This window comes from Schistocerca nitens, chromosome 2 (genome assembly GCF_023898315.1).
Source record: "Schistocerca nitens isolate TAMUIC-IGC-003100 chromosome 2, iqSchNite1.1, whole genome shotgun sequence".
Taxonomy (NCBI): Eukaryota; Metazoa; Arthropoda; class Insecta; order Orthoptera; family Acrididae; genus Schistocerca; species Schistocerca nitens.
Window position 1 is genome coordinate 205,236,241 of NC_064615.1, and position 12,523 is coordinate 205,248,763.

The 12,523-nt window shown below is 39.5% G+C and overlaps 2 protein-coding genes across 4 annotated transcripts in view; one reads left to right on the forward strand and one right to left on the reverse strand.

Annotated features, from left to right (window-relative positions):
• Window positions 1-3,706: 3,706 nt before the first annotated feature.
• Window positions 3,707-4,117, reverse strand: LOC126234926 (protein CutA homolog). Its single transcript, XM_049943665.1, has one exon. The coding sequence runs from the start codon at window positions 4,115-4,117 to the stop codon at window positions 3,707-3,709; it is 411 nt and encodes a 136-aa protein (XP_049799622.1).
• Window positions 4,118-4,199: 82 nt separating this feature from the next.
• Window positions 4,200-12,523, forward strand: part of LOC126235909 (nonsense-mediated mRNA decay factor SMG8) — an 88,375-nt gene continuing 80,051 nt past the window's right edge. For all 3 annotated transcript variants that reach the window (XM_049944860.1, XM_049944862.1, XM_049944861.1), the window contains exon 1: window positions 4,200-4,472. In XM_049944860.1, coding sequence (XP_049800817.1) covers window positions 4,429-4,472 — 44 coding nt within the window. In that variant the 5' untranslated portion in view covers window positions 4,200-4,428. The remainder of the gene's footprint in view (window positions 4,473-12,523) is intronic.

Below are 12,523 nucleotides of genomic sequence, written 5' to 3' on the forward strand. Positions count from 1 at the left end.
AACTTAAGATAGAACTCAACACTCATGAGTACTCTTTGATTAACTTCATTGATATGTTATCATGCCCATTGGAATACTTAGATTTTAAGGATTTTATGATGGGTGCCTACATCTTTGGGAGACGTGACAGTCATTTCCATTTTACTTAAGTTATTTTTAAAGCTTGGTCTCACTTTTAGGGCTATCTGTTCCTTTTCTTTTTCGGCGACAACTCTGTCTTCACTATAACCCACACAGTTTTTATTTTGTTGCCTGATGTAACTATCTCTTTCTCATAATAGGCCCTAGAGCTGCTTCAGTTTGGTGGATTACTTGCTTCTATATTTTTCTGTATTCTTTGCAATGCATTACAATTCTAACATCAGAGGTGTCCCCAGATAGTAGATACAGTCTCCTTTTTGTCCCACATTATATCTTTATTACTTGTGTAATCCACAGTTTATTTTTTGATTTCTGTGTGATTTGAGTTACCTTTAGCGGAAAACAATTTTCAGAAGTGGAGGTAACTTTATTAATGAATGCTTTGTATTTTCCATTTGAGTCAGAAGTATTGTAAACATCTATCCAGTTCATGTCTTTTTTTCTGACTTTCTCAATTTTTTACTTATTTATTACTCTCCTGTACTCAGATTAAATATTTTCTTCATCCTGACAAGTTTTCAACATTTTACACAAGATGCTGCATGTCATTATCAGATTGCCCATTTTCTACTGGTTTTGTGATATGACTTTTTTCCCTAGATTTGTCTACAAAGATATTATCACTAGCAGCCTCAGAGCATTTACATATCTTAGTAGCAAAGTTCACAGTAGGAACTAAATTGAATGATTGTGTTACTGACTACAATAATTGTTCACTGACAGAGCTTTTCAATACACCCACATTAAAATCACCAACAACCACTATTTCCTTGACTTTTACCATTAGGCTAGATGGGACAGCAGTTTTTCCAGATTTTTTATGGAGCAGTTAAAATTTCCTGAAGGTGATCTGTATATACCTGCTATTATAAAGGACTGCTTATGAAAGACTACTTCTGTTGCACAAGCTTCTAAGTGCTGCTCTGAGCAAAATTTATTAATACCAATATTCTTGAAATTAAAACAGTTTCTGACAAATATGACAACTCTTCCTTTCTCCACATTTTCTCTACAGACGTAAGAATCTAACTAGAATCCTGTAACATTTAACATATCTATACTAGTGGTCACATGATGTTCAGAGAGGCGGATTATATCAACTGGTTTGCTCAACTCTTAATTCTTCAACACAAATAAGCAACTTTTAAGCTTACCCCGTAGTCCTCAGAGATTCTGATGCAATAATGATAACTGATTTTGTGCACTGGCTGAATTACTACTGGATGAACCTAATGTTCCTGCCAATTTTTGCATATCTCTAGTTTCAGTCAAAGGCTGTTTGCATGAATTAGTGTGCATTAAAAATTTGCTTTCTGGCTGCCTGTTTTATCAATGTGAATGTCATTTTCAGCCTGTCTCTGAACATCTCTTGTTTCTGCTCTCCATAACCTTTACAAAAAAAATCACACTTGTGACAGTGGCACCTCCCCCCCCCCCCCCCCCCAAGTTATTATCTATTTGCCCAGACAGTTTTCTCTTTACTTTCCTGTTGAGGTTAAGGCCATGCCTAGTATAGTCCCACCTGCTGATAGAGTCAACAGGAACCACACTGATATGAGACCCCATATCTGAGCCAAGCAGCCGTTCCACCTCTAAATTAACTCTCCTAATAGAATAGTTTAAATGAGTCCGGCCATGGCGCCTAATAACAGACACAAGTCCAAGTCTCGTAGTTGAAGCTATCTTTACCAGGTTACTCTCAACTGAATAATTAGGGTTCCTATTTATGCTGTTGCCCATCCCTCCGACTATTACCACAGTGTCTTCCTTTGTGAAGTCTTTACAAAGTGAACCTACATTCTCTATCACCAGACCCAGGCATTCACTAGGTTTAAAAAAAACTTGTGACCTCGTAACCTGACCCTAGTTCATCCTGCAATAGTTGGCCAACACCTCTACCATGTGAACTACACAAACAAAACTGTCTTCTTCTCCACGGCATTTTCTGACTTCATACTTCACAAACACTTTTTGAAAATTTGTTGTGTCCTGTCTCCTCCTACACCTATTTGTGGCTCATCAGTTTCCAACAGTGACAACATATCAAACATGTTTTCCACATTCACAACCACACTGTCTATGAACATCCTATTCCTATTTCTTCTTTGACATGTTGTCACTTCCCACCTCTCTTTTCCCTTCACCCCCCTTAACCTTTCCAGATATTGTTTTGCTTTATCTAGTTCTGCCTGAAGGGCAGCAATCTTCTCCTCCTGTTCCACTATCTTCCTATCTCTACAACAAATCCTACACAACCAGTGAGCGTTGTTTATTTCGCCAATGCCCACGTCACTACAGTCACCCACATGAAAGAAACTGCAACAACCCTCAAACCACACCCCACAACTATCAATCCTATGGCAAGTCATACACTTCTCACTCGTGGCAAACAAATTTTAGCTTTAGTCTAAGTTAAAACTAGAATAACTTCCTAGACTACTAAATTAATAAATCAAATTTCTTAGAAAGTTTAGGCCCAAAGTTCGGATACTAATTCAGAACTTCTGGAGAAACAAAAACGATTTAACCTATGTTGTTTACGTGACGAAGCAAAGGTAAACAAAGAACTGAGCCTACACTATATAAACTTTTCACTCATTTCGGAAATTTTGCTTTCAGCTACTTACTAGAGAATCAAATGGTTAGTGTATAAGAATACACTAAGAACGTAAACTTTACTTTATTAAAATAATAACGTAACTTACAGTATATCACAACGTAAACAAATCCTATTCCAAAATTCCCGCCTGTGAAATGTTTTCTTTTTTTTTCAGAAAATACGCAAAAAATGTGAAACCTTCAATTGATAGCTTACAATAGGTATTAACTAACTTAATTATGATGTAACTTTGCCTTAATTGTCATTACTCAAACAGTTATCTTTACGACAGCTGTGAATGTGCACAACTCGTCAACCAAACTTTTGGGAAGTGAGATTTTAAAATTTTCCGTTAACTTGTTAACAATGAGGTCGACACCACCCCTAGGTGATCGATACTCATGGTAAATAACCTTTGTTATATGTCACTATGTTGTTAAAAATCTGACATAATTCTCATCATCAGTGGGAAGGTCCACTCGAACTTCAGAATTTGTTTTGTATACACATGCAGGATTCTCAACCCATTCTTTAAATGTCTTACAATAACAGTTAGTGCTTTCAATAGCGTCTGTTAATCCGTTGACAGGTCTTAATGTGGAGGGTGACTACTACATGACAATATACACTCAAATAATGTCTCACAGGTTTAAAATGGTGTCAAACACAATTACAAAACTAGAACAGTGATGGCAATACTCGAGTTTAGCAGTTGAAACATTAACCATTCATGAGATCACTTATTAAATATATTTTACTTCCAGCAAAGGTAGCTACAATAGTTATTAATAAGAATATGCAAAACACTATAAGGAATACAAGAAAATGTGACTTGTTCTGTACTGTAACAACGAATCAAGAATTGGTTACAATATGAAATGCAACATTTCCCACTGTTTCAGTAGATCATCACAACTGCCAGAATGAGGAAGAATACCAATGATATTAGGTGACATGACATTACATTTATTTTTCGGTCACAGTGTCATTTATCCAGTCCAAGTAGGGAGCGTTACCCTTTTCAATGGGTAACGCTATTACTTCACACACGTCATACGGATGGTTCTCCTTAACGAAGCTTGTTAGGTCTTCCACTCTTGATGTTTTCGTTTTGATCATCATTAATACTTCAGTGTCTTCATTCACTTTACCCTCCCACATATACACAGAGGTTATTTTAGGAATAATGTTCACACATGCTGCCATTCTTTTGTTGACAAGTCCGTGAGCCAGTTTCTTCGCTACCTCTTCATTTGGTGTTGTGACAAAAACGGCAGAATATGCACTAGAAGCGTTCGTTCCAGCCATACCTCTAATTCCCGGCAAAAATAACACAACACTCACAACACCAAACAACTCTTTCGATCTCGACCACATCTCTGAACTCTGATATACAATACCTTTGCCTAGTATAAGATCATTGAAACTTCAAAGTCTTTCACTTTCAGCAAGGCAAAGATGTATGTGTAATGTGTATACTGTATGTTTATGTTTACATGTGTAGCAGAAGCGTGTGGCATAGCAAGACAATTGTCTAAAAGTTTGCAAGTGTTACGTTATTCTGGAAAAAAGCATATGTATAAGTGTAGACGTTGCACAACATTGATTTTCATTATGAATTGTTCTAATTCATGCATGGTTTAGAAGAAACAAATAGGTTCTGTGTAACGAACATTAAGCTGTGAAAAATGGGGACTGCAAAGTTTTATTTACCATATACGCCCCCTGAAGAGTAAGTACAGGACTCCGAATTTATTTCATAACATATTGAAACAAATTTCGTTCTAAAACAAGTTACCAGACAGGACATTTCATGTTCCGGATTAAATACAATGGTTTTGAAAAATTGAGCTCGTTATCCCAAAATGATGTAGCGTAAAGAAAATATAATATTTATTGTTTGTGGACTATAAGCAAGAACATGTGTTATGTAGATATGATAACAGTGCTTAGGAATGGAAGTAGAAACGACGTAATCACCTTTGTGCGTATGCTTCAGTTAACAGATTTAAATTTGTAATGAATTAACGATTAACATTGTAATTTGTGATTACATTTTCGTTCAGGCTTAGATTTAATACATTTTTGAATGAGATTCAAGACCTTAACTTTTCATTCAGTCGTTGTCATTTCGAAAACACCATAGCATAGCAACTGAATTAATCAGAGCGACATTTGATATCAAACATGCAATGACAGTTGTGAACTGACCATTTTAACACTGCTTGATATCAGCAAGGTTTTTGATACTGTTGATTTTGATACACACTATGTGACCAAAAAGGTGAAGTTGCCCAGAAGGGAAAGCTGAAACGAAATAAAACTTCATGGGTGGTAAGGGTATACAATGTCACTTCAGCGATAAAAACACTGAGTCAAATTTACAAACAGCTTTGCACTATGATGCCGCCTACCAGTATGACTTTGCACCTCCTCTATCTTGTATGCAGGCACTGATTCTGTGCGGAAGAGTGTCATGCAGCCGTTGTATCCTCTCCTGAGGCAACCAGGCCCACAACTGTTGTAAGTGGTTTTTGATGTCTTGGATGGGCTGCAGTTGATGCCCGATCTAGTCCCACTTCTGTTCTATCAAAGATAGATCTGGGAGTCTTGCTGGCAACGTGAGTACTTCAACATCATGCAGACATTTCATAGAGACACGCGCCATTTTTGGATGAGCAGTGTCCTGTTGAAAAATGGAACTACAGTAATTTCTTACGAGAAGTAATACGTAGGGATGGAGGATGTCCGTGAACTATCATTCTGCCTTCAGTGTTCCCCCAATCACAACCAACCATGATCTGAAGTCATATCAAATGACTCCCCACACTGTTACACCAGGAGTAACACCTCTGTGCCTCTCCAAACATTGAAAGAATGGGATCTTTTTCCAGGCCACCAACATAATCGCTGACGATGGTCATCCAGTGTAGTGTAGAGCTGCGACTCATACAAACTACAGTGTGATGCCATTCAACCACAGCTGTTTGTGATATAGTGTTAACATCAGTCTATGCTTAGGATATTAATTCTCTAGTCCGGCTGCCACTTGTCTCTGACCAATAGCGTGTGATTACACAGAATGTTGTATGGAGTCCATTATTTATTTTTGGATAGCAGACACAGATGTGAGGGTGTTACAATGTGCTTGGTGCACAATATGGCAATCCTTCCTTGTTGTGGTCAGATGTGTTCGATTGGGTCCTTGATGACTAATGTACAGTTATGGGCCTGGTTGCACAGGAGAGGATATAATGGCTTTATGGCACTCTTCCCCACTGAATCTGCCAGGCTACAGGGAGTGCAAAGATATGTTCTCATGCAGTGCTACATTGACCAGATCAAAATGCCCCACAAATCTGGGTATTGCAAGATTTGACTAGCTGGACAAATGGAGATTCGCTATGAGGCCTCTTTCAGTCTGTGTTAGGTGCTGATAATGGTATCTCACATGAGGACATGGCCTATATGTGTCCGGGCAGTAATCACTCAACATCTGATGCTGCTCATGATCCTTATATATCTCACCAGATCTGGTAACAACACTAAACACAAACAACCACATGCATATCTCTTTTTTGTTTTGAGACGTCCTTTTTTCTGCAGTCACACTTATACAAGTAATATAGGTTATAGACAATTATTTGTAACTGTAACAAAAGTGTATAAAGTACTAAATGTATGCCTTTAGTATTTGGATGTTTGCTTTTAAAGTCCTGTGTCATATATTTACATTCATGACGTGCACAACACATTTTAAGTAATGGCTAATGCAATATGGCGGCTTATTTTTTTTGTGTGTGTGTGTGTGTGTGTGTGTGTGTGTGTGTGTGTGTGTGTGTGTGTGTGTGTTCCAGTATATAACATATATCACTCATAACACTAACACATTCTAGTGGTTGTTCTACTTGTCACAGAGAATTGTAACTCTTATCCTGTACCTACCTGCTGATGGTGTGTACATGTACAAAATTACATCGACATCCAACCATATCTCTTGGATACTTCCCATTTTTGTGAGGTAGTGTATATCTTATGAAAATGAAACAGCTTAATTTCTCAGACAGTCAATACTGTGTTTTGATGAGTCACTTGTAGGCTGGAGAAGTCATCATAGAAACATGTACTCTCTGGAGAGTCCTGGAGTGTAGACCTGGGTCTATTGCATTTCTTGCTGTATATCAGTGATATTTCATCTGTGCTCCATTTTTGTAACTACCACTTATATACAAATGATCCTGTTGGAGGAACATTTGCAACTGAGCATTATACAAGAGGTTGGAAATAGTGCTACAACTGTAAAGTTCTTTTATTATCACATGACTGGTTTTGGATTCTTATACGCCCATCTTCAGGTGTCGTAACTTGGTGCTCTGACCCCTGAGCGCTGGGGTGGAGTCCATGCCCTCTGCTCGTAGGTAGCACACCGTGCCTCATACATGTCCACTGCTGCACTCTGGGGTCACAGCACCAAGTTATGGCCCCTGAAGATGGTCGTATAAGAGCCTGAAACTGGTCGTGTGATAATAAAAGAACATTACAACTGTAGCTGTATTTTCAACCTCTGGTACCACTTATATGTTGGTGACATCCAGTTATGTCTAAATGCCATCCCTAAAAAGTTGTTGCTATTGTAACAAGCAGGAATGACAGTCTTTGTTTAATATCACAATCTGGACCGTAAATTAAACACTAAGAACTCACAAATCATCCTCATATTGTGCCAAAACTTGATTAGTGGACATTTTCATGAAACTGTTCCTCTGGTATGGTATTTAATTACAAATTGGAGGAATATCTAAATAGGGAAGAACATACTGTTGCAGCATGCAGGAAATATCACTCCTGTATACACACAATCCAAAAATTTAGAAAAATATTTGCACCTCAAATTAAATAAAATTTAGCCCAGTCTTAAGTTCTGCCAGATCTTAACTGATGTAATATAGTTCAACAAGACACAGTGAAAACTCCAAAAGACTCAAACCAGCTGCAAGTGCTTCTGTAAGATATGTGTACAACATTTGGTTGTTCGACCACATCAATCCTTTCTGTAATCAGTTAGGCTGGATGTGACTGGATGGATTCTGTGATTTTCACGTGTTCGGTGTACTTAATTGGCTTCTTAATCACTGGCATCTTAAACACCTGTCATCACATATCAAATACCCCTTATCATCTCATAACTGCAATACTAGATTGGATGTGTCCAACATCTTGGCTCAACATTTGCATAGCACTAAATATCTCTTGATCTACTTTTCCATTTCAGGTATACTACTGTGAAACAAACTACTCTTCTTAAGTGTTTTCCTACTTAATATTTTCCTGACACATTTCTATGTCTGTTTTCCTCCTTCATTCTCATCTGCTACTCTTAGCCTATTTTTTCTCGTTCTTCTTCTGAGTAGATAAGTTCTTGGTCACATTGCTTCCTTTATTATTGCTGCCACACCTTTTTGTTAGGCAGTGTTACTCACATTTGGCAAGAACACAACATAAGGATAGCTTAGTGCAATATTAGAAAGAGTGACATTTCTTAAATTTTATGTATTCATTATTATATATAATTGTATTGTAATTTTCTTCTTCTTCTTATTCTTGGATTAAGGCCTTCTAAGGACCACGATTCAGTTTCCTTTGTTGTTCTTTCCTTTTCTTCCAGTATTCCTTCATTATGTCACTATGTTTCTTTTTGTTGTCTTCAAACCACTTTGTGCTAGTTTTCTTTTCCCTCTTGCCTTGGAATCCTTCCAGTTTTAAAAGTTCCCCCAAAAATCTCTCTTACCAAAATTTTTCTTTTGAGTTATTCCTTTCCAATCTTTTATAATTCACAATAAAAAGGATGACAGCCAAAAACAGTTGCAGGATAAAATTTTTTTTTATTAAAATTCTTGACCTGGTTTCGGTACATATAAATATACCTTCATCAGAAGTAAACTTCTAAAATTACATCATGCAATGGAGAATAATAAAACAATTATGCCAAAGGCGTCGTCAGTAATTAAGATATCATCTCCATTTGTATAACATGTGTAATGGGCACAGGGTCAAAGTGAACAGTTTAGCACCATTACTTCGCTTGTGAACTATTGAGACACAATAGGGAGAGATTGAAAATGACATTTCTTCAGTTGTTGAGTGGACTGATACATTACCTGTCTGGTCATGGTCTGTGTGCTACATGCCTGCAAAAAATTAATGATAGTTGCATCTGTGGCAGTGTAGGCACTCCAGAGCACATGTTGTTGGACTGAATGTTCTTCGAAGATGCAGCAGGTAATAGCCATCAGGTGTTAAGGGTGCAGGATCACAAAGCAGTCAACCTATTGCATCTTGGACGATACTACAGCTGCAGTACCCAGGAAGGCCAAGGAAGACATCACAAGGCGTACAACCACATGGTAGCATGATGCCATCCCAACTAGATGAGATACTCTTCAGATGGAGAGAATTGTGGTCAGTGACCACTGAGCGAAATGGTTTTTTCAAGAATCTATTCTGTGTTGGTGCAAGTGACTGTGGAAGCGTGGATTCTAAGAGTTTACAGTGAATCATGGAATTGTGTGTAATGTAGAAATGCTGCTGACTTGCTGTCTTATGCCCAAGGAATACAGCAGACAATGCTGTTAGCCAGTGTGGTATGATGTTGGATCTGTATCTACAGTTATACTCCGCAAGCCACCCAACGGTGTGTGGCGGAGGGCACTTTACGTGCCACTGTCATTACCTCCCTTTCCTGTTCCAGTCGCGTATGGTTCGCGGGAAGAACGACTGTCTGAAAGCCTCCGTGCACGCTCTAATCTCTCTAATTTTACATTCGTGATCTCCTTGGGAGGTATAAGTAGGGGGAAGCAATATATTGGATACCTCATCCAGAAACGCACCCTCTCGAAACCTGGCGAGCAAGCTACACCGTAATGCAGAGTGCCTCTCTTGCAGAGTCTGCCACTTGAGTTTGCTAAACATCTCCGTAACGCTATCACGGTTACCAAATAACCCTGTGACGAAACGCGCCGCTCTTCTTTGGATCTTCTCCATCTCCTCCGTCAACCTGATCTGGTACGGATCCCACACTGATGAACAATACTCAAGTAAAGGTCGAACGAGTGTTTTGTAAGCCACCTCCTATGTTGATGGACTACATTTTCTAAGGACTCTCCCAATGAATCTCAACCTGGTACCCGCCTTACCAACAATTAATTTTTTATGATCATTCCACTTCAAATTGTTCCGCACGCATACTCCCAGACATTTTACAGAAGTAACTGCTACCAGTGTTTGTTCCGCTATCATATAATCATACAATAAAGGATCCTTCTTTCTATGTATTCGCAATACATTATATTTGTCTATGTTAAGGGTCAGATGCCACTCCCTGCATCAAGTGCCTATCCGCTGCAGATCTTCCTGCATTTCGCTACAATTTTCTAATGTTGCAACCTCTCTGTATACTACAGCATCATCCGCGAAAAGCCACATGGAACTTCCGACACTATCTACTAGGTCATTTATATATATTGTGAAAAGCAATGGTCCCATAACACTCCCCTGTGGCACGCCAGAGGTTACTTTAACGTCTGTAGACGTCTCTCCATTGATAACAACATGCTGTGTTCTGTTTGCTAAAAACTCTTCAATCCAGCCTTACAGCTGGTCTGATATTCCGTAGGCTCTTACTTTGTTTATCAGGCGACAGTGCGGAACTGTATCGAACGCCTTCCAGAAGTCAAGGAAAATAGCATCTACCTGGGAGCCTGTATCTAATATTTTCTGGGTCTCATGAACAAATAAAGTGAGTTGGGTCTCACACGATCGCTGTTTCCGGAATCCATATTGATTCCTACAGAGTAGATTCTGGGTTTCCAAAAACGACATGATACTCGAGCAAAAAACATGTTCTAAAATTCTACAACAGATTGACATCAGAGATATAGGTCTATAGTTTTGCGCATCTGCTCGACAACCCTTCTTGAATACTGGGACTACCTGTGCTCTTTTCCAATCATTTGGAACCTTCCGTTCCTCTAGAGACTTGCGGTACACGGCTGTTAGAAGGGGGGCAAGTTCTTTCGCGTACTCTGTGTAGAATCGAATTGGTATCCCGTCAGGTCCAGTGGACTTTCCTCTGTTGAGTGATTCCAGTTGCTTTTCTATTCCTTGGACACTTATTTCAATGTCAGCCATTTTTTCGTTTGTGCGAGGATTTAGAGAAGGAACTGGAGTGCGGTCTTCTTCTGTGAAACAGCTTTGGAAAAAGGTGTTTAGTATTTCAGCTTTACGCGTGTCATCCTCTGTTTCAATGCCATCATCATCCCGGAGTGTCTGGATATGCTGTTTCGAACCACTTACTGATTTAACATAAGTCCAGAACTTCCTAGGATTTTCTGTCAAGTCGGTACATAGAATTTTACTTTCGAATTCACTGAACGCTTCACGCATAACCCTCCTTACGCTAACTTTGACATTGTTTAGCTTCTGTTTGTCTGAGAGGTTTTGGCTGCATTTAAACTTGGAGTGAAGCTCTCTTTGCTTTCGCAGTAGTTTCCTAACTTTGTTGTTGAACCACGGTGGGTTTTTCCCGTCCCTCACAGTTTTACTCGGCACATACCTGTCTAAAACGCATTTTACGATTGCCTTGAACTTCTTCCATAAACACTCAACATTGTCAGTTTTGATCTGTTAGGTAGTCTGAAATCTGCCTTCTATTACTTTTTTTATATTCCTATTAACTTCCATATTCAGGGATGCTGCAATGGCCTTATGATCACTGATTCCCTGTTCTGCACTTACAGAGTCGAAAAGTTCGGGTCTGTTTGTTATCAGTAGGTCCAAGATGTTGTCTCCATGAGTCGGTTCTCTGTTTAATTGCTCGAGGTAATTTTCGGATAGTGCACTTAGTATAATGTCACTCGATGCTCTGTCCCTACCACCCGTCCTAAACATCTGAGTGTCCCAGTCTATATCTGGTAAATTGAAATCTCCACCTAAGACTATAACATGCTGAGAAAATTTATGTGCATTGTATTCCAAATTTTCTCTCAGTTGTTCTGCCACTAATGCTGCTGAGTCGGGAGGTTGGTAAAAGGAGCCAATTATTAACCTAGCTCGGTTGTTGAGTGTAACCTTCACACATAATAATTCACAGGAACTATCCACTTCTACTTCACTACAGGATAAACTACTACTAACAGCGACAAACACGCCACCACCGGTTGCATGCAATCTATCCTTTCTAAACACCGTCTGTGCCTTTGTAAAAATTTCGGCAGAATTTATCTCTGGCTTCAGCCAGCTTTCTGTACCTATAACGATTTCAGCTTTGGTGCTTTCTATCAGCGTTTGAAGTTCCGGTACTTTACCAATGCAGCTTCGACAGTTTACAATTACAGTACCGATTGCTGCTTGGTCCCCACATGTCCTGACTTTTTCCCGCACCCTTTGAGGCTGTTGCCCTTTCTGTACTTGCCCGAGGCTATCTAACCTAAAAAAAAAACCGCCCAGTCCATGCCACACAACCCCTGCTACCCGGGTAGCCACTTGCTGCGTGTAGTGGACTCCTGACCTATCCAGCGGAACCCGAAACCCCACCACCCTATGGCGCAAGTCGAGGAATCTGTAGCCCACACGGTCGCAGAACCGTCTCAGCCTCTGATTCAGACCCTCCACTTGGCTCTGTACCAAAGGTCCGCAGTCAGTCCTGTCGACGATGCTGCAGATGGGGAGCTCTGCTTTCATCCCGCTAGCGAGACTCGCAGTCTTCACCAAATCAGATAGCCGCCG

Coding starts and splice junctions, on each gene's coding strand:
- LOC126234926 (XM_049943665.1), bottom strand. CDS start 4,117: ATGTGGTCGAGATCGAAAGAGTTGTTTGGTGTTGTGAGTGTTGTGTTA.